General features: G+C 32.0%; 2 protein-coding genes across 2 annotated transcripts in view; both read right to left on the reverse strand.

Annotated features, from left to right (window-relative positions):
* LOC117106571 overlaps nucleotides 1–5,899 on the reverse strand; it is a gene marked incomplete at its 3' end in the record, with an annotated part of 46,309 nt that extends 40,410 nt beyond the window's left edge. Inside the window, exons 1-3 of the mRNA XM_033247954.1 lie at nucleotides 5,798–5,899; nucleotides 4,919–4,952; nucleotides 1,964–2,068 (exon numbers count right to left, since the gene is read on the reverse strand). Coding sequence (XP_033103845.1) covers nucleotides 1,964–2,068; nucleotides 4,919–4,952; nucleotides 5,798–5,899 — 241 coding nt within the window. The remainder of the gene's footprint in view (nucleotides 1–1,963; nucleotides 2,069–4,918; nucleotides 4,953–5,797) is intronic.
* A 7,636-nt stretch (nucleotides 5,900–13,535) lies between these two features.
* LOC117106556 overlaps nucleotides 13,536–19,003 on the reverse strand; it is a 50,012-nt gene continuing 44,544 nt past the window's right edge. Inside the window, exons 16-21 of the mRNA XM_033247939.1 lie at nucleotides 18,006–18,317; nucleotides 17,131–17,343; nucleotides 16,117–16,212; nucleotides 15,480–15,698; nucleotides 14,890–15,054; nucleotides 13,536–14,638 (exon numbers count right to left, since the gene is read on the reverse strand). Coding sequence (XP_033103830.1) covers nucleotides 14,625–14,638; nucleotides 14,890–15,054; nucleotides 15,480–15,698; nucleotides 16,117–16,212; nucleotides 17,131–17,343; nucleotides 18,006–18,317 — 1,019 coding nt within the window. The 3' untranslated portion in view covers nucleotides 13,536–14,624. The remainder of the gene's footprint in view (nucleotides 14,639–14,889; nucleotides 15,055–15,479; nucleotides 15,699–16,116; nucleotides 16,213–17,130; nucleotides 17,344–18,005; nucleotides 18,318–19,003) is intronic.

Genomic DNA, 19,003 nt, shown 5'->3' on the forward strand with positions numbered 1-19,003 from the left:
TGATAAAAAGTGCATTAATAAAGTATAATTATGAGGCAATTCAAGTTAAAGTTTGTACAGTACAAACTTTCAGAACAGTTTTCTAACCCTCTAACAAAATTGTAACTAAGGTCGACCAGCTACCAACTAAACGACATGGGAAAATTTTAGGAAATCCTGCAATTTGTTTTTTGTCTTAATAATGCTTAAAACAGACTTGCTAGGTTCGTGCTTAAGGCTATTTTTGTGTTTAGTTATTTACACTGCAGACAGCTCGTTGTGCCTAAATGATTGCAAAGCTGCTGTAACGCCCTATAACAAAGTACTAAATCCAATTTTCATGTTTTTGGTTTTTTTTTTCTAAAATATTCATCTGTGACCGCCCCGAATTCTCTGCACTACTCTACGTGCATTCAGGTAAACTGCATCTTTAATTTATACGAAACAAGAACTCAGCATCCTCACGTACGCAGATTATTCTATGTGACGTCATTACTATTTAATGTTACCGTTGTAGTGCAATCGAGCTCAATTATTTTTATGTAATATTTAAAAAAAACAAGAACTTATAAAAATTCTTTAAAAATATTCCTTAATGAACTACTACAATTTAAGCCCATGGAAAACGAAATAGTGAAATTTTGCTTCAAACTAATCATGACCAGATAATCATGTTATATTCACTTCTTTTTTTTTATCATAAATGTAAAAATTTGTAAGCACTAAGTTAATTACTTACCCTGTGCTACCCTGTGCAGTCGTTCAATGGTGGCCCCAGAAATTTCCCGTCAGAGGGCCTGACAGGGTGGGTCCGAACTCAGGTTCGAATAGACTCTCGGTTTGGGGATAGTTTGTTATAGCTTAGCCCAAAAGTGTGCTTTTAAATCAAAATATTAGGGATTAACAATCAAAATAACGTTGATTGGCAAATTGATATACTTGGTCTGACTACTTTGTCGTGGCATCATGATACAAGGGTCCAGGCGTGTCCGACGTGAATTCCACTTCCCACCCCCTCTGACTAACCTGTTGGTGCCATCAATGCTGTCGTTTTGGAGTTTTGACGTCATCACACCAAACTCCTAAGATTACCACAATCAAGCCCAATAAAAATATACACATATATAGTATTATCATTAATCTAATACTTGTTATTTCAAAATTATAGTTTATTATTAAATTTATATTAGTGTTATTATTATTCTTTTTTTTCATTGAATGAATGAATGAATCAATAAATAAATTAACAAACAAATACATGAATAAATACATTTTGATCAGTCTGACAGTGCAATTTCTCTTGTTTTATTCCTTTTTTTTAACTGGTTTTTCTTATTATGAATTATTTTTTTTTATTGATAATACTGTTTAATTTAAAAAAAGTCATGATGAAGATGCTGATGAAAAAGATAAGGATGTTGATGACGGGGTATGAAGATAAAGATGATAAGGATGATGATGAGAAGAAAACAATCGAGGTAGATTATAATGAGAATGATGATGATGATTGGTGATGAATGATATATATATGATGAGGACGATGGTGAAAATGATAATCATGATGACGATGACTGAATATAATATTGTGAATCATTCTCCTCATCCTTTTTCTTATCTCCGTTCTCGCCTCATCCCATCCATCATTTTCTTCCTCATCATTATCTTCCTCATCGTCATTGTCCTCATCATGAGAATGATGACGGATGATGATGATGATGATGATGATTATGATGATGATGATGATGATGAATGATGATGAGGAGGATAATTATGATGATAATAATGATTGATAAATGATAAGGATTAGGATGTTGGGGATAAATGGCAATGGTGGTTATGATGATGACGTTGATGATGATGACAATAATAATGATGATGATAGTAATGATGAAGATTATGATGATGACGATGAGGGTAAAAATTATTATGAGGAGAATGAGGATGATGGTGATGAATAATGATGATTGATGATCATTATTATCACCATGATCCCCCTCCTCATCATCCTCATTATAATCTGCCTCATTATCTTTCGTCACCTCCTCATCTTTATCATCTTCGTCCTTCTCATCACAAACATCCTCATACTCTTCATCAAGTATCATTAACATGAAGATTATAATGATATTTATGAGGATTATAATGATGATTATGAGGGTGGTAATTGATGATGATGATAATGATGATGAGGAGATAAAATTATCTACTGTATTTGCATTGGCATTTGGGTATATTGTACATACAAATGTAGGTATGTGGTGTGTCTTTGGATAACGCCCAATACTGTATTTGTTTCAAACCAATTTATTATTTACAGTAACTTAAATGATCATGAACGTAAAGTTAATGGTTAATGATTAATATATATATATATATATATATATATATACATATATATATATATATATATAATTTTTAGTGATGTGGAATGGGGATGATGTTGTATTGCTGTGTGTCTTATTTAATTGCACTTTGTAATTTTTTTTTTTACTTATTGTTTATTTTCTTTTTAAATTATGATTCTATATAAAAGAGGCCTTTTATAAGTACAGTAAAATTGTGTTATGCAGTGATGTTTTCTATATATAGTATGTTACTAGTGCTTTATGTACAGTATAACTTACCGTATGTGATTATGTTTCATTTATAAATTATGTGATTATGGAAATAAAAGGCTTGGCAAAAGAAAAACAATGGTGAGGAGGATTATAATAATGATGATGATGAGGATGAGGATAATAATGATAGGGATGAAAATGGATGATGACAATAATAATGATTTCAGTATAGTGGTAATATAATAATGAATTAATAATAATAATAATAATAATAATAATAATAATAATATTAATAATAATAATAATAATAATAACAACACTAATATTATTTTATTATTAAACAAAAATTTTAAAATAATAACAATAATAATAATAATACTGTAAGAAAATGCGATATATAGGCGAGAGTAAAGACTTACTGTTTAGCCAAGTTCTTGTTACATTGTATGTTCATAGCTTATGTAAAAGTTACTAAAAACATACATTTATTTCCCCTACCCCCATCCTAATTAGTCTAAAATAGGGGTTTTTAGGCTAGAATTGTGCTATGTGCTGTTAATTTGTACATAAATAATGCAACTCCATTCTAATTAAACTGACAAGGACCAGCAAATATCAGGGCAGGGGAGTTTGCACAATCATTATTGCTATAAATAAATAATATATTATCATCTTCATTATAATTATTATCTCTGCTAGGAGATATATGTTTTTAATCGTGCATGTTTGTGTGTGTTGGTGGGGGGGGGGGGTTGGTGTGTGTGTGTGGGTGTGTGTGTGTGTGTGTGTTCAAATATCTAAAAAAAATGTTCTAAAGATCTAAATAAAATTTACAAAGGAAAAACTGTATCACGAAACTTCTATATGGTCTATTATTACCATGCATGCTTGCATTTTGTTGCACCTCTTCCTTTGATTAATATTATTCCATAAAGTGTTAGTGTTAAGTAAGTGTTAATCATGTCGCATCGTATTGCTCGGAAAAATATTAATAATTGGTGCCGCTATATATTCTCTATTTCAGTTGAACACTGAAAAAAAAAACCCACTAAAACAATAAAACAAACTGAAATGCTTAATTAAGATATAATAATATACTTAAAAACAGTACTGATTGATTGTAATGTTTGGGTATGTCCTTGCCCAATAACAAGTTTTAATGTTATTTATTCATTCTGAAGTAATTATAAGTAAAATACATTCAAGGATAAAAACACAGAAAAGTACAAAAAAGCAACTTATTTCCACTGTGGTCCCTAAATGAGAATACTTAAATTACAGAATAATACATAATCAAAACAACAAAGTCAAATTCAATAATAAAAAAAAGACATCATATAAATAAAATAAATGTTATGGTTAGTTACAGTACATGGTACACTGCAGTAAGAGTTCATTGTGCTGTAACGCGCTATAAGAAACTACAATTAAATCTAAATTTAATTAATAAATATTTTCCAAAACATTTATCCGTTCTTTATGTGTTCTCTATACTAAGTACATTCTGGCCAAAACTGCGTCCTAGAATTTAGACGAAAATAAGAACTCAACATTCCGGCATGCGCAGATTATTTTATTTGACGTCATTTCCGTTGTAATACAATCGGGGTTTGTGTATCAATACTATATTTCTAACAAGAATAAGTAACACAAACAACAGTAGTCATATATTGTTGGGTTATATTTGATTGGTACAAGAATTAATACATTTTCATTGAAAATATCAACATTACTCAGAAAGGATAAATAATGAATCGTTAATAAATAATTTAATTTGGAGGTTTCAGCACGTTTTAGTTTTAATGTACCAGCGTTTATATATTTATTACTTATATACTAGATGCTCAGTTTGAATTTTACTAATACCGGTCATGTGCCACCAATCGTCACTGCCTCAAACGTCCAGGATTTAAAAAAAATTGCTACCGGGCGAGCTTCTTGATCAAGATTTGGTGTTTGACAGTGTCAAACGCTTTTCTTTTCAATGACAACCAGTAAGGCAGTCCCTATTCATGCCATCAAACTATTTATTATTGTGTTAGTGAGGGCAGTTAAAGTTAAGTGATGTTCCCAGATTGGGATGGTGCAAGAATGTTATTGGACGTAGCATAATGTTGACTGTGGGCAATAATTTTAGGCAGAATAGACAGCACTGATATAGGGCGAGAGTTGTTAAGATAGACAGCACTTTTAGGGCGATAGTTGTCAAGCAGGCATTTATGACCACCTTCATGAATTGATACAACCTTGAAAATGTTAAGATCTTGTGGGAAATTACCGGATGTAAGTGAAATGTTATAAATGTGTGTCAGATAGGATGCAGTAAGGGGCAGCCAATTTACACAACCGAAATGGATTACAGAGCAAGTCTAGTGACGTACCTATGTTCAAACCCTGAAGCTGCTCGAGAACAAACTAAGTTGAAAGACCACAAAAAGCAAAAGAAAATGAATGCTGAATAATATAAAAACATGGGTCAATTCAGAGCTTGATCTAATTCTAATGCAGGGGCAGATCCAGAGATTTCTGACGGGGGGAGGGGGAACAATATTAAATCCATACTGTCACGCCCACTTCCACCCCACCATGGTTGGTGTAACTAAGTGGTGAAAAATCGAGCTCTCCTTTTGCCCACTGCTGGATGCCACTGAAATCATGGGTGCACTCCCTTTTCCCCCGTTTCCTCTCTTTTCCCTCTTTTTATTTTTCGGCTTGACCGACGGTAGTGGGGAGCACAGGTCCTCATCCCCCCCCCCCCTGCTGGATGATCCACGCCTGTAATGGTATAATAATAAAATAATTCGCTCTGCTTGACGTTTTACCCTGTCACGTTCGTGGATGAGTGATAATAATGTCATCTTTATCTCGGAGCCACTGTGGCACATTTCCCTTGAAACGCCATGTTTTTATTGGCACATGCTTATCAATAACTGATTTCATGAAGTTATTGAAAACAACAATAAATTCTTTTTTTTTTTTTTTTAGAAAATTCATGAGACACCATTAATCAGCATTACTCAGAAAAGATAAAGAATAAATAGAATAATTTAATTTGGAGATTTCGGAACGTTTAAGTTTATTGTACATGATGGTGATGACGGTGATGAGAATGATGACAATCATAATAATGAGCATGATGGTAATGACTATGATTATGATGATGATGGTGATGAGGAGTGTAAAAATTATGTTGAGAATAATGAATGTGATGGTGGTGATGAATATTGATGATCCTCCTCATCATCATCATTATAATCTACCTCATTATCTTCCTTCACCTCCTCATTATTATCATCTTTATCCTTCTCATCACCAATATCCTTGTCCTCTTCATCAAGCATCATCGCCACCGTGATGAGCATTATAATGATGATTATGAGGATTATAATGATGGTTATGAGGATGGTAATTGATGATGATGATCATGATCATGGTCATGATGATGATGATGAGGAGGAGGATTATAATAATGATGATAGGATTAAAGTGATGAATATAGGTGATGATAATAATAATGACTTCAGTATAGTGGTAATATAATAATAATAATAATAATAATAATAATAATAATAATAATAATAATAATAATAATAATAATAATAATAATAATTATTATTATTATTATTATTATTATTATAGGCATATCAGTAATATTGTATCATAATAAAATTATTATAATAATGTTGATGCAGAAACATGCATGAAACATTACATTTAAGTACCGTACGTAAACACTTGGCACCAACGGGTGGTTTATGAGAGGAGGGAGATTTTCCGTCTGGAAAGGCCTAGACCACTATCGTCTGATGTCACAACGAGGTCGTCAGACAAAAAATATTAATTTGCCTATTTAAAAAAAAAACATTATTTTGATTGCCAATACCTAAAATTTTGGTTTATAGCACATTTTTTTGGGCAATATTTAGTCATAAAAACTCCAACCAACCAAGAGTCTAGGCGACCAATGGGGTTGGACCCATACTTTTCGTCCCCCTGTTGGCAAATGTTGGGGCTACCACCGGACCGACAGTAAAGAGAGTATTTATTTAAGTCCTTAATTATTTTCACATTCAAAGCAATAGTAGAAGTGACTAAAAACATTAATACGTTTCCCCTATCCCGATCCTAATAGGTCCAAAATGGGATTATCGGGCCTTTAGAGCGAAATTTCGTTTTCCATTGGGTTTATATTGTGGTAGTTCATTAGTCAAATATATGTTTTATTTTATTCTTGTTTGTACAACATTGTTTTGAGTTAAACACTAAAATGCTTAATTAAGAGGTCAATGAGACACAGACTTAGACTAATGCTGAAGTTGTGTTTGTGCCTTAATATGCTTAAAAACAGTACTGATTGTTTGCTATGTTTTGTGTATGTCTTATCCCAATAAGACAAGCTTTAAGTTAATGTTATGTTTACTTGCAGTACATGGTACACTGCAGTAAGAGTTCATTGTGCTGTAACGCGCTATAATTAAATCAACATTTTATTTAATAAATGTTTTCCAAAATATTTATCAGTGACCGCCCTGTGTTCTCTGCACTAAGCACACTCTCGTGAAACTGCTTCCTAGAAAGACGAAAATAAGAACTCAACATTCTTGCATGCGCAGATTATGTTGACGTTACCGTTGTAGTACAATCGACATTTGTGTATCAATACTATATTTCGAACAAGAATAAGTAACACAAAAAAGTAGTCATATATTGTTAGGTTATATTTGATTAATACAAGAATTACTACATTTTCATTGAAAATATTTACATTACTCAGAAAGGATAAAGAATGAATCCTTAATAAATAATTTAATTTGGAGGTCTCAGCACGTTTTAGTTTATTTATTTATTACTTATATGTATATATATATAGTACTAGATGCTCTGTTTGGATTTTACTAATACCGGTATATAAAATGTTTATTGCTAGCACGATAAATAAAAGATACCTCCTTTGTGTGTATAATTAATGCAGACTTACGCTGAGCAAACACAATCAAATATCTTTAGTCACACTTAACAAACTGTGTTATATCAAATAATGTTTATGTATACTTCGCTTAAGATTAGTACTGTTTTCTATATTAGAAATTTCTTTCATAATTAATTTTTTTACTTATTTCTGTAATATGTTTATGCTGACTTTAGGTGTCATCATTATTTTGTTATAGAAGCAAATTTAGCCAGCATCAATTATAGATATTGCCCGCAATTAAAATAGTGTTAGTTATATCCACACTTCTTGACAACCAAGTCTGTTTATTGTATAGGAAACTGAATTAAAAAGGCTAGGTGCTACTTTTACATGCAACCTATCACCATATTTAATTTTAAAGTGACTGCCACTGATTTTCAAGAGCAGAGATATTTTGCAAAGGAATTTTGGTAACTATTAGTCTAGAATAAAAAATATGTTACTGGGAATGTATGTGATTTTTTGTATTCTGGCTTATGATTTATTATTAATGTACCGCAATGAAATCACCTTTCCACAGTTTCCTGAAATGTTGGGAACAATTCAGACACATTAGGCCTACTGCGGCTTAAATTTGTTCATAGGTCAAAATTCTCTATTTCATCATCAAGACCCAATTAGTTAATTTATTGTACATTGGCATAAAACATTTGTTTTTATGAAGGGACAGAATGCAAGAGATTTGGTAAAAAAATGCTCTGCAGCACTAGGGTATTTTTTTTATATAAAGACCAATTTCTTAAGTTGACATGTCGTTCTCCTTGTTAAAGACAATTCGTCAGTGCTAAAATATGAAATTAGTTTTCAATTGTTTATTGAAAATAATAGAAAGGTTATTAAATGAAACATAGGCCTAAATAAAAAAAAAATAATAGAAAGGTTATTAAATGGAACATAGATCAAATTCAATTCCTTCACTAAAGTACCATTTACTTTTTTTCTTTGCGTCACCTGAATACTCAGTATTGCTCTGTTTTTAATTTCAGTTTAATTTTAGTTGGTGCTTTTAACACATTCAATTTATTACCATACAATCCGCATTAAAATTCATATCGTCGGCTTAATTAGGAACATGTGGTACGTTTGAATTTATTGTTTTTGTCAAGAGCCACAAATCCATTCTGACGTCACTGTTGTTTACAATTGCTTGATAAATACTTTATATCCATTATAATGAGATTGTCTGCAATGATCTTAATAGATTTCTATGACTACTAACCAAAATATTGAATCAATCAATATTTGTTTACCTAAAATACACAGTATTGATATTTACTATAGTAGGGTCCTTTTTTACAGTAATTACGCAATTGTGTAAATTAAAGCAACTCATTATGTTGTTATGTTTTTTTTTAGGAATTAGGAATAGAATCCCGAAGTACAAGTGGCAGAAACAAAGAATGATCACTGGTTTGGACTTGGGCGGTGCTAGAACACGTCAACAACCCAGAGACAACTCAACAAAAAGCAGGATGGTGTGCTATAACATTATTTTTACTGAAAATGCTAGTTGATAGAATATAACCAGACATAGGGCAATAAATATAGTTAAGTGCTCATAAAGAGGTGGACACCAGTGCAGCCACTGGCACAATTAATAATTATTGATGACGATTACAGAATGGTTACTTTTTAAAAAGCATATTGGATACAGTGGGTAATTAATCAGAACACATTGTGAGAAGCTGGGAAAGACTTTGAAAACAGGCCATGATCTAAATCTCTATATCCTAGTTAACATGTTTTTAATATCACACGAAGAAAAGTAGGCAGAATCGAGCTTGATGGAGTTTTAAAATTTGAATGGCTTTAGAAAGCGAAAAGTACGGCCTGAGATAGGAAAGTTGAAGTGCAAGATCTCAAGAGGATATCAGGGTCTGAACATGTTTTACGGTGCGTTGTTACACTCTAGTAAATGTGGAGCTTTCGATTTGCACGATGACGTGACGCTAGAACGGAAACACTAATGCGTGACCGTCTTACAGAACGTCCTACGTTCTCGCATGCGCAGATGACTTTTAGTGACGTCATTGCGTTCTCCGTAACGTAATCGAAAGTTCACTAATGGTAGGTAGTTTTCGCCGCACGACGTAACCTTAACTTAAATCGAAATACGCATGCGCAAACCCGTAACTAACGTCTTTCGAGCACGTAAAATCCTGAAAATAACGTACTCCGCAACGCAAGATGAATACATTATGACATCATCCTTTAACGTTAAGGTTAACGTCGTGCAGCGAAAACTGCCTATTACCTTAGAGGGTCCTGAAGCTCCGCCGGTTTTCCAGCCTTTTATAAGTGGTACTTAATGGATTTTAAGAGTAGCAATATACAATTAACATTATTTCCACACTACGTCTACATAAAAATTATTTCAATTTACCTGGTATCCATAACATGCCCTACACATAATAAAATTAAATCGGTTATAAAGTTAATGCAGAATGTTGTTTAGCAGAGAACACATCCTGTAAACTTTCATTATTGAGCCAACTAAAAGGGCATAGCCAGTCAGAGAAAATGTTGACCGTCCTATCAAGTAATTTGTTATAGACGAGATCTTATTTCATTACCATACTGAATAGGTATATTAAAATTACCACCTCGAAATACAAAAATAATAGAAATTTATGAGCCAAAATATAAAAAATTATTATCTAGTAAGATGTGTTTTTGTAATAATATAACAAAATTGTTAAAACATTCAAAATATCATGTCTTTTTATTGACAAAATGTATAGGCAAAATGAAGTGGTTAAGAATTAAAACTGTGTTTTTTTGGCTAATATTACATTATTTTATTGACATAATGTACACCATTCATATGGGTAGCAATCAACTATCCGTGCATCTATCAGATCTATAAAGAAGATTTATGTGAACCAGGGAACTGTTCCCTGTGTAAACTAAAAACTTAACTAAAGTCATTTATTATTGTATTTCGTTTGCATTTCCATAAATTCTATTAAAACCATTAAACCAAAAGGAAATTTAATCATCTAGCCAATACAAAAAGAAATGACAAATTCCGTTATTGCTTGGGTGTCAGAAGCCACGTAAGTGTTCATATTACTACTATCAAAGAAAATGTTATGTAGTAACGCATCCTTTAATTCTCAAAAACACTATACACTATAACAATAATAATAATAATAATAATAATAATAATAATAATAATAATAATAATAATAATAATAATAATAACGTCAGAAGTAACGTAAGTGTTCATATTACTACTATCAAAAAAAATGTTATGTAGTAACGCATCCTTCAATTCTCAAAAAAACTATACACTATAACAATAATAATAATAATAATAATAATAATAATAATAATAACGTCAGAAGTAACGTAAGTGTTCATATTACTACTATCAAAGAAAATGTTATGTAGTAACGCATCCTTTAATTCTCAAAAACACTATACACTATAACAATAATAATATAATAATAATAATAATAATAATAATAATAATAATAATAATTGTTATTATTATTATTATATTATAAATAAGAATAATATTAAGCATAATTATAATTTATGAAAAATAATAATAATATTAATATCAAGAGTAATAAGAATAATAATATGATATAATAATTATACAATACTTCTATATTTCAATATTTATCTTTCGATTTGTTATCTTTTTCAAGAATTTTATATTGTAAGTATTTGCGTTTTTCTCGTGAAGGATCTCCACTCGACAGTGATTGATTTTACTTTTGGAGTGTCCTGTCTCTTGTTTGTTTTTGTACTTTTGTGATTGTTTTTTGCCGTTTCAGTTTATGTACATTTTAATTGTTTGAGACAAATAAATGAAATGACAATTATGCATAATCTTGTACATATCTGTCTTCACAAACTGTTTCACTATATAAAAATTGGGATACTGTCGTGAAAGGTTTAAAGTTGACATAATCTCGAGTAGTGCTACCATGGTATACTCATAATAATTTATTCCAATTAAAAAATTACCTCATATTTAGTATTAAACGATAGGTCAGCCTTTTGCAACTCTCGACAGGATGATAAACTGTATGCCGCAATGAGATATTACTATAATGAAAATTATAATTCTCCTTATTACCATGCCAACTTTCATTTGTACTTTTGTGATTGTTTTTTGCCGTTTCAGTTTATGTACATTTTAATTGTTTGAGACAGATAAATGAAATGACAATTATGCATAATCTTGTACATATCTGTCTTCACAGACTGTTTCACTATATAAAAATTGGGATACTGTCGTGAAAGGTTTAAAGTTGACATAATCTCGAGTAGTGTTACCATGGTATACTCATAATAATTTAATCCAATTAAAAAATTACCTCATATTTAGTATTAAACGATAGGTCAGCCTTTGCAACTCTCGACAGGATGATAAAGTGTATGCCACAATGAGATTTTACTATAATGAAAATTATAATTCTCCTTATTACTATGCCAACTTTCATCAAGACATCCAAATTTCTGAATATCTTAATAATAATAATAAATACAATTAAAAACACCCTTTATTCCATTATTATTTCAACATTTTCTTGTTTGCTTTTTTAATAACAAAAAAATTAAAGCGTATCAAAATATATTTAAAAAGAAATCATAATGATATCTTTATGAATAATTTAATGATGACCCATCTTTATTGGTTTGAAAATTAAGTTACATTGATCTCATAGACTTAAATAAATTATTATGATTTTAGTTGCAAATGAAAATATGCTCTTATCTAGACGTACAAACAATACTGCTACGATAGGCCTAATTACACACGGCTGGTGAATAATTTAGAAATGTGTATGTATTTAGATATCTGTACCATTAAAAGATAATTGTACTTATTTTATCTATTTAAGTTACCTATTTCATGGTTCAATTGATTTTAAAAACTATCCATTATATGCCTCTCATGATGGATTTTAACGGAATTATTTGTTTAAAATATATTTAAAGGGATAAACCAATATTTGTTGAAAAATAAATACATTATTATTTTATTATTATCCCTAATTAAGCATTAAACGGTCTTATGATAATTTTAATATTATTAAAATCCTGCTCCGTAAGGAAATTCGATGAGGATTTTAGGGTTTCTTGTTTTAAAATGATGAAAATATGGTCGTAACATAATTTCATAACATAATTACTACCTTCCCAAGATGCTAAGCTGGTATTTGTTTAACGAAATTACGTTTTTCTAATTTTTCCAACTATTCACTCATTAAAGGTTTGCTTGGTATTAATTCTAAAAATGCGACATTCCTTTGCATCAATTTTCTGACCCACTGTGGCAACAAATTTAGCCAAAGATAATCAATTATTCTCCAAATATGCAATAAACTATAATCAAGTTTGCGCTAGGTTTATCAAGCAGATTGCTGTAGTTGTATGCATTATCCAGTAAATTCCGATGGAAAGCAAAGAGTCTTGCTTTTAATTGGATTTTAGATTGACAACCAGTGACATGTGCAGCCAATGTCAAACAAGCAACAACCCACGTGATATTTTTGTTCATGACACAGATGATTTATCTTCGTTCGTTATGAACCAAAGCAATTCTTGATAGTCGATACAGTTAATAGGTCTATTCAAAGATATCTGCCAATCTGAAAAATGTTCAGAGATGTTACTTAACATGAAGATTTGTGAGTACAACATTTTTTCATGCGAAATCTTCATTGTTTGTTCTTGTTTATATGGATTACTTGATGTAAAGAGAAGTCTAATGATTCTGGATTTTCGTGCCTGAGATAAAAATTAAAATAGGTAAGATTCAGTGAAAAGATGATACTATGAATTAATATTTTAAAAATTCAATAAAACATAATCAACAAAAATCCAAGCTATAGCAAAGCACCAAAAAAAAAAAAAAAAAAAAAAAAACTTGCAGTGCTAATGGAAATGGCAAACTTGGTAATTAATAATAGTAATAGTATTGATAATAACAGTACTATTAATATTTTTGAATAATATTATAAAAAGCTTTTACATTTTTATAGTATATATCAATGAATTTACCTCATTAATTAAGTTCCAATGGAAGCAAATGTACAGGAAAAGATGCTAATACTGTCGTTGATTGAGCGCCCTTAATTCCTACTAATCTTTGTTCCTACCGACATTATTGGTCATCGTCTTGCACACAACAATTCTGTTTTTTATAATAACAGTAAGAGTATACAAATATTGACTGTTTATGAGGAGAATGGTGAAACCCATTGCCCCGAGGTGATGTGAAAACCATAGCTCGGCCCTCAGGAACATAGTAGCTAGTCTCCACATCACCGAGGGCAGATTTCACCGTTCCACGAATTTATATAGCAGTTTATAGTAGTATATAGTTTTATATACCTCATACATAGATTCTACAAGGTCTAACAAAGTAATTAAGAAGAGTACCTACCAAGTAGGCCTAGGCCCTAGGCCAGGCCTACTTGGTCTGGGCGGCCAAAGTGCCAATCTCTCTAGCCGTAGAGGTCGCAATCCCTTTTACGTCCGTACGTGTCATACTTTTACACAGCGACGTTAAGTGAGGCGCAACAGTGCAAAAAAATAATATCATTTTACGTGATATTATTTCCACTCTCCCCACCCCCTCCCCCACCTTCTAGAGAATCTATGAATTCTCATTGAATCTACCTCACAAGAGTAATAGCTGAAGTTATTACCCGCTTTTTAACCAATCAGATACCTGGAATCTATGTATACGGTATTTTGATTTATGTAGTGCTTTACACCAGAGTCTCAAAGCACGCCATGCGTAGACTCTCGCTTAACCTTCTTCCCGTTTAGTTCAAAATAGTACTATTGTACAAGCTTCACGGTTTATTCGATTCAGATTTTGTGATTTTTGAAACATGTACTCTTAATACTTTTTAATACATCCCATGTTAAATGTCCAATAAAATTTTAGCTAATATTGTCATTCTATTGTAAATATTAACAATAACAACATAATAATACGAGCGTTTACTTACCCGACTGATCCAACACTTCTACAGCAAATTTCGTAGAACTCAAAGACAAAGAACTTGTAGACATATTCATTAATTAGCTGAAATAAAACCTTGTTAACCTATACATTTTTGTCACCTGCGTCAAAAATTTGACTCCTAGTATCTTCTAACTGTGGATAAAAATGTTAACGTTGTGGAGTGAAAGAGGTTAATGCTGTAAAAAAAATGTCGTTAATGCTGTAAAGAAAAATCTGTTTTTGTTGAAAAGAGTAAAACATATTGTTAGAATTTGAGCCAATTTGTTGTGAGGCGTTATACAAGATTGTTAACTCTTCCAAAATTTTAGTCAAAAATTCGACTATTTACACGCCAATGCGTTAGAAACAATTCAGTACGCGAGACTTATCACACTACTTGTTACCTCTCATATCCTTACACACGTACGCATGTTCTGATGCGCACGACTGCCTTTTCCAAGAGAAAACGTGATCTTCCTGGCTGTATACAAGACACCATCCTTCTTCACGAGTATCGATGATTTTACTGTAGTCAACGTCAGTGCCATCGCTCCAGCGTTCTTCGTCATCTAAAGAGAAATAATCAAAGTGCAATAGAAATTAAAATCGGTGATTATAATTATTTCGTGTGTCTGTGGTTCCTTAATTCACTGCTCATGGTATAAAAAGAATGTTAAAACAAGTATAATGGCAGTATTGTTGACTGATACCAACATTTGTGCGCTCAACATCAAACATTTTTAAAGTGCTTTTGTTTGCACAAAAAGCAACAAACACCAAAACTGTTGGAAATTGGTGCAGCTGACATAAATCTCTGACAGCATGATGGGTAATGCATCTTGCAACACTAACTCAGGTTAATTATGATTGGGTAATAAATCTCTTGTTAATTAAAATAATATCATTTATTTTCTTCCTTGTACAATCTAAAATTAATCACTTTGGCACAATTTGAAATTGACATACACTAGAGCAGTACCATTGTATTACTTACAAGAATTGAAACCAATCCACGAATATCCGGCGTATTTTTGAATGATAGTCTGAATAAACTTATCCTCCTCTTGTGAATGGATGCTGGCCAGGTCAGCCTTTCGCAGCCCTCTGCAAAAAGATACAGCTGTGGGCCATAATGACAGATTGCTATAATGGCGGTAACAATTATCCTTATAACCATGCCAACTTCCATCAAGACAGCCAAATTTCTGAATATCTAGTTAATAAAAAAAAACCAATAAAAATAACAGTTATATAAGAAAACGTTTTGATACTGTAATATTGTTGGATTATGTTGTAACGCCGAAGTTTGCATGTGTTTCACCACCTTAACATCTCTAAACAATATACAATCCTAAGTAGTAAAAACCTCAGAATGTGTGGAAAATTAAAAGATACAAGATAAATTTTATTGTCTTTTAAAAAAAGAAATGGTAGTTTGAACAAAAAAAATATGAACAAACAAACAAAAATACATCAGTAGCCTAATGATAATAATAATACAAATAATCATATTATTGTAAATATAAAAAATTATTTTTTAATTTGGTACACATTCTCGTGCTGGTCACTTTTGAAAAAAGAATATTGTAGTGTACATATAGTAATGATAAATTTAGCATGAGTGAACCTACCTTTCTCACAGACGGCTCTTGTTTGATTGCTTTCACAAGGGCCGTCGGACCAAGGGACAGAAGTTGGGTAGAATTGTGTACATTTTCCTTCCCCGTCTATAAGATAAAATAACACAATTAAAGGAGTCGTATATCATATAGGTATGCGTTGTCTAATGGATGTGACACTCACCCTGACAGCAAGAAGTTGCAAGTTCGGATCCTGCTAGAGACACTATTCTTCATACAACTGAATTAATGAGGAACATTTCGTTGAAGGGCTATGCTTGATAGATTATAACATTTTGTTCTTATTTAAGCACTATATTTATCCAGTTGTTTATATTGTATTTAAGGCGCTACACAACAACCTTAAAATTCCTTAATTTCTTGTTATTTATGAGTAATTCATTTGTTATTTAAGCCGGGCACTCACTGCGTCGTACGACATCGTACGACCGTCATACGACAATCCAACTATGCTTCCTGTGAACGCTAGACGACGAGACGTCGTCTGCTGACTGTCGGTGGAAGTCTGACAGATCGTCATAAAAAGACAATCCCATTATGCGCGAGTCGTGGCGTTGCCTTCTTTACAGACAGTCGGGCGCAGTGAGTACACGAGTTTACCACTGATCTCTACTATAACAACTGGATTGACAATTAGCTGGTTTTTAGTGAAGTCACTGACGCCATGCTGGAGAACTCAAAATGCGACAATACGTCATCACAGCGCAAATTTTGAATCGGAGTGACGATCATCAACAATGCACACGTTTTTGTTTTACTGCACAGACAGTCGTGTTGAGTGGTTAGAGGATGTGAAAACAAAATAATTTCTTTATATTTAAATTTATACACGTCATTTGGGCTTCTTAACATTGCGTCGGTGGCTTTATTTATATTCTGTAGGCCTACAATGATTGTATGATGAACAATCTAGCTATTATAAGAAAGATCAGTGGAGGAAACTACTGTCATCTTGGTAAAAACCAAGTCAAAGTTTAAATCTGAAATGAGACTCAAAATTCTAACCTTGTGTCCAGTTCCAGTCCCCAATCCAACAGTATTCATGGGATATGTTGCTTGATTGTGACAACACAAAAGCTTTTTTCTCTTGTGATGTAATTGATACCAATTTTGCACTTTCTTTTTGACAAAACGAGTTAGCGTCATCGCAATTAATGACATTTTCACCAAACAAATAGCATGTTCCTTTGAATTGCTTCCAGCCATATGGACATTGCTCTTTAAATAAATGAGCAAATACGTATAAAGAATCAAAACATAATTTATTTATCTGCTTAAAAATGAAATTCTATACGAGCACATTCGACCATAGGTCATCATCAGGCACTTTAAATCTTAATTTCATATAATTATGTATGTATGTATATAAATATATAATATATATATATATATATATATGTATATATACATACAAAGTACACGTTATATTATATATAAATATAATAGATATGTGCAAGTAAAATAATAAATAGATATATAATTTTTAATATAAACGTAACAGAAGAGGGATTTTTACTACAAAAAACACCTTTTTAGTAAATAAAAATTTACTTTTGTCACTGATTTTGTTGCTTTTGTTTAATAATTTGAAAAATCTTCTGGTACTGGTAGTGGTACGGACTATTTATATTGCGACTTTCCTTGTGGTTATGAAGCGCAAGCCAAGCCTCAATAATTCATGAAAACAATGGTACCCGTAAATGCATCACAATAGTACAGTCACACAAACAACAAAGACAAATATAAAGATTATAGCAATAAAATTCAAAAGGAAAGAGTAGTAAAAGAGTGGCATATGCACATTTAAAATTATCATGCTAAAGAATTGTTTTTTCATAAACACAATGGAGAGAGGCTTATCTTTTAGATATCCTACTCACCTTTAAATATAACCAGTAATGGACTTGGTAATCCAATGACTTCACTGTTTCTTTTATTATAGAGCGTTTTGATTTGCAAAACCAGAGTAGTATAGTATGGAATATCTGGGATAAGTATTCCTTCAGAAGGCTTTCCATCAAATGTGTTGTTGCTGATATTCCAGGCTGCCACTGCATCCCACCATTCAACAACGTAACCAGTTACACATCCAATGCCATCATCACGATTGAATGCCCACTCGGTCCAGTTGACGTTGATACCAAGTGAACTACGTGAAATATTAGACGGTGGATTTTGCAGAACCGGCGGGTCTATTAAATACAAGAATATAAAAATAATATTATTTGATATGATTTAAATTACTACATGATGCATCCCACCATTCAACAACGTAAGCAGTTACACGTCCAATGCCATTATCACGATTGAATTCCCACTCGGTCTAGTTGACGTTGATACCAAGTGAACTACGGGAGATATTAGATGGTGGATTTTGCAGAACCGGCGGGTCTATTAAATACAAGAATATAAAAATAATATTATTTGATATGATTTAAATTACTACATGATGCATCCCACCATTCAACAACGTAAGCAGTTACACATCCAATGCCATTATCACGATTGAATTCCCACTCGGTCCAGTTGTCGTTGATACCAAGTGAACTACCGTACTCGCGCGAAGCGCCCGCGCGCTTAAAATATTTTTTGCACTTTTGAGGGGCGCTTATTCGAACGGAGCGCTTAAAAAAACAGAGTGAAAATTGAGGGGGCGCTTATGGAAATAGACGAACATCGAGGGGTTCTTATGAGAACTTATTAAATCCGAGAGACACATTTTGAATGAAAAACGATTAAATAAGGACATCAGGAACCGCAAATTACTAATGTTGCTGCGACGGAAAAATAATCGTACAGAGAGCATGGCTTGTCATGACAAGAATGTTGTGAGTACAGTATTACATAACAGCAGCATAGCAGATGAAATTAGTGGTGG

The sequence above is a fragment of the Anneissia japonica genome, unplaced genomic scaffold (genome assembly GCF_011630105.1).
Source record: "Anneissia japonica isolate Jap-2015-1 unplaced genomic scaffold, ASM1163010v1 scaffold11144_len554210_cov170, whole genome shotgun sequence".
Lineage (NCBI taxonomy): Eukaryota > Metazoa > Echinodermata > Crinoidea > Comatulida > Comatulidae > Anneissia > Anneissia japonica.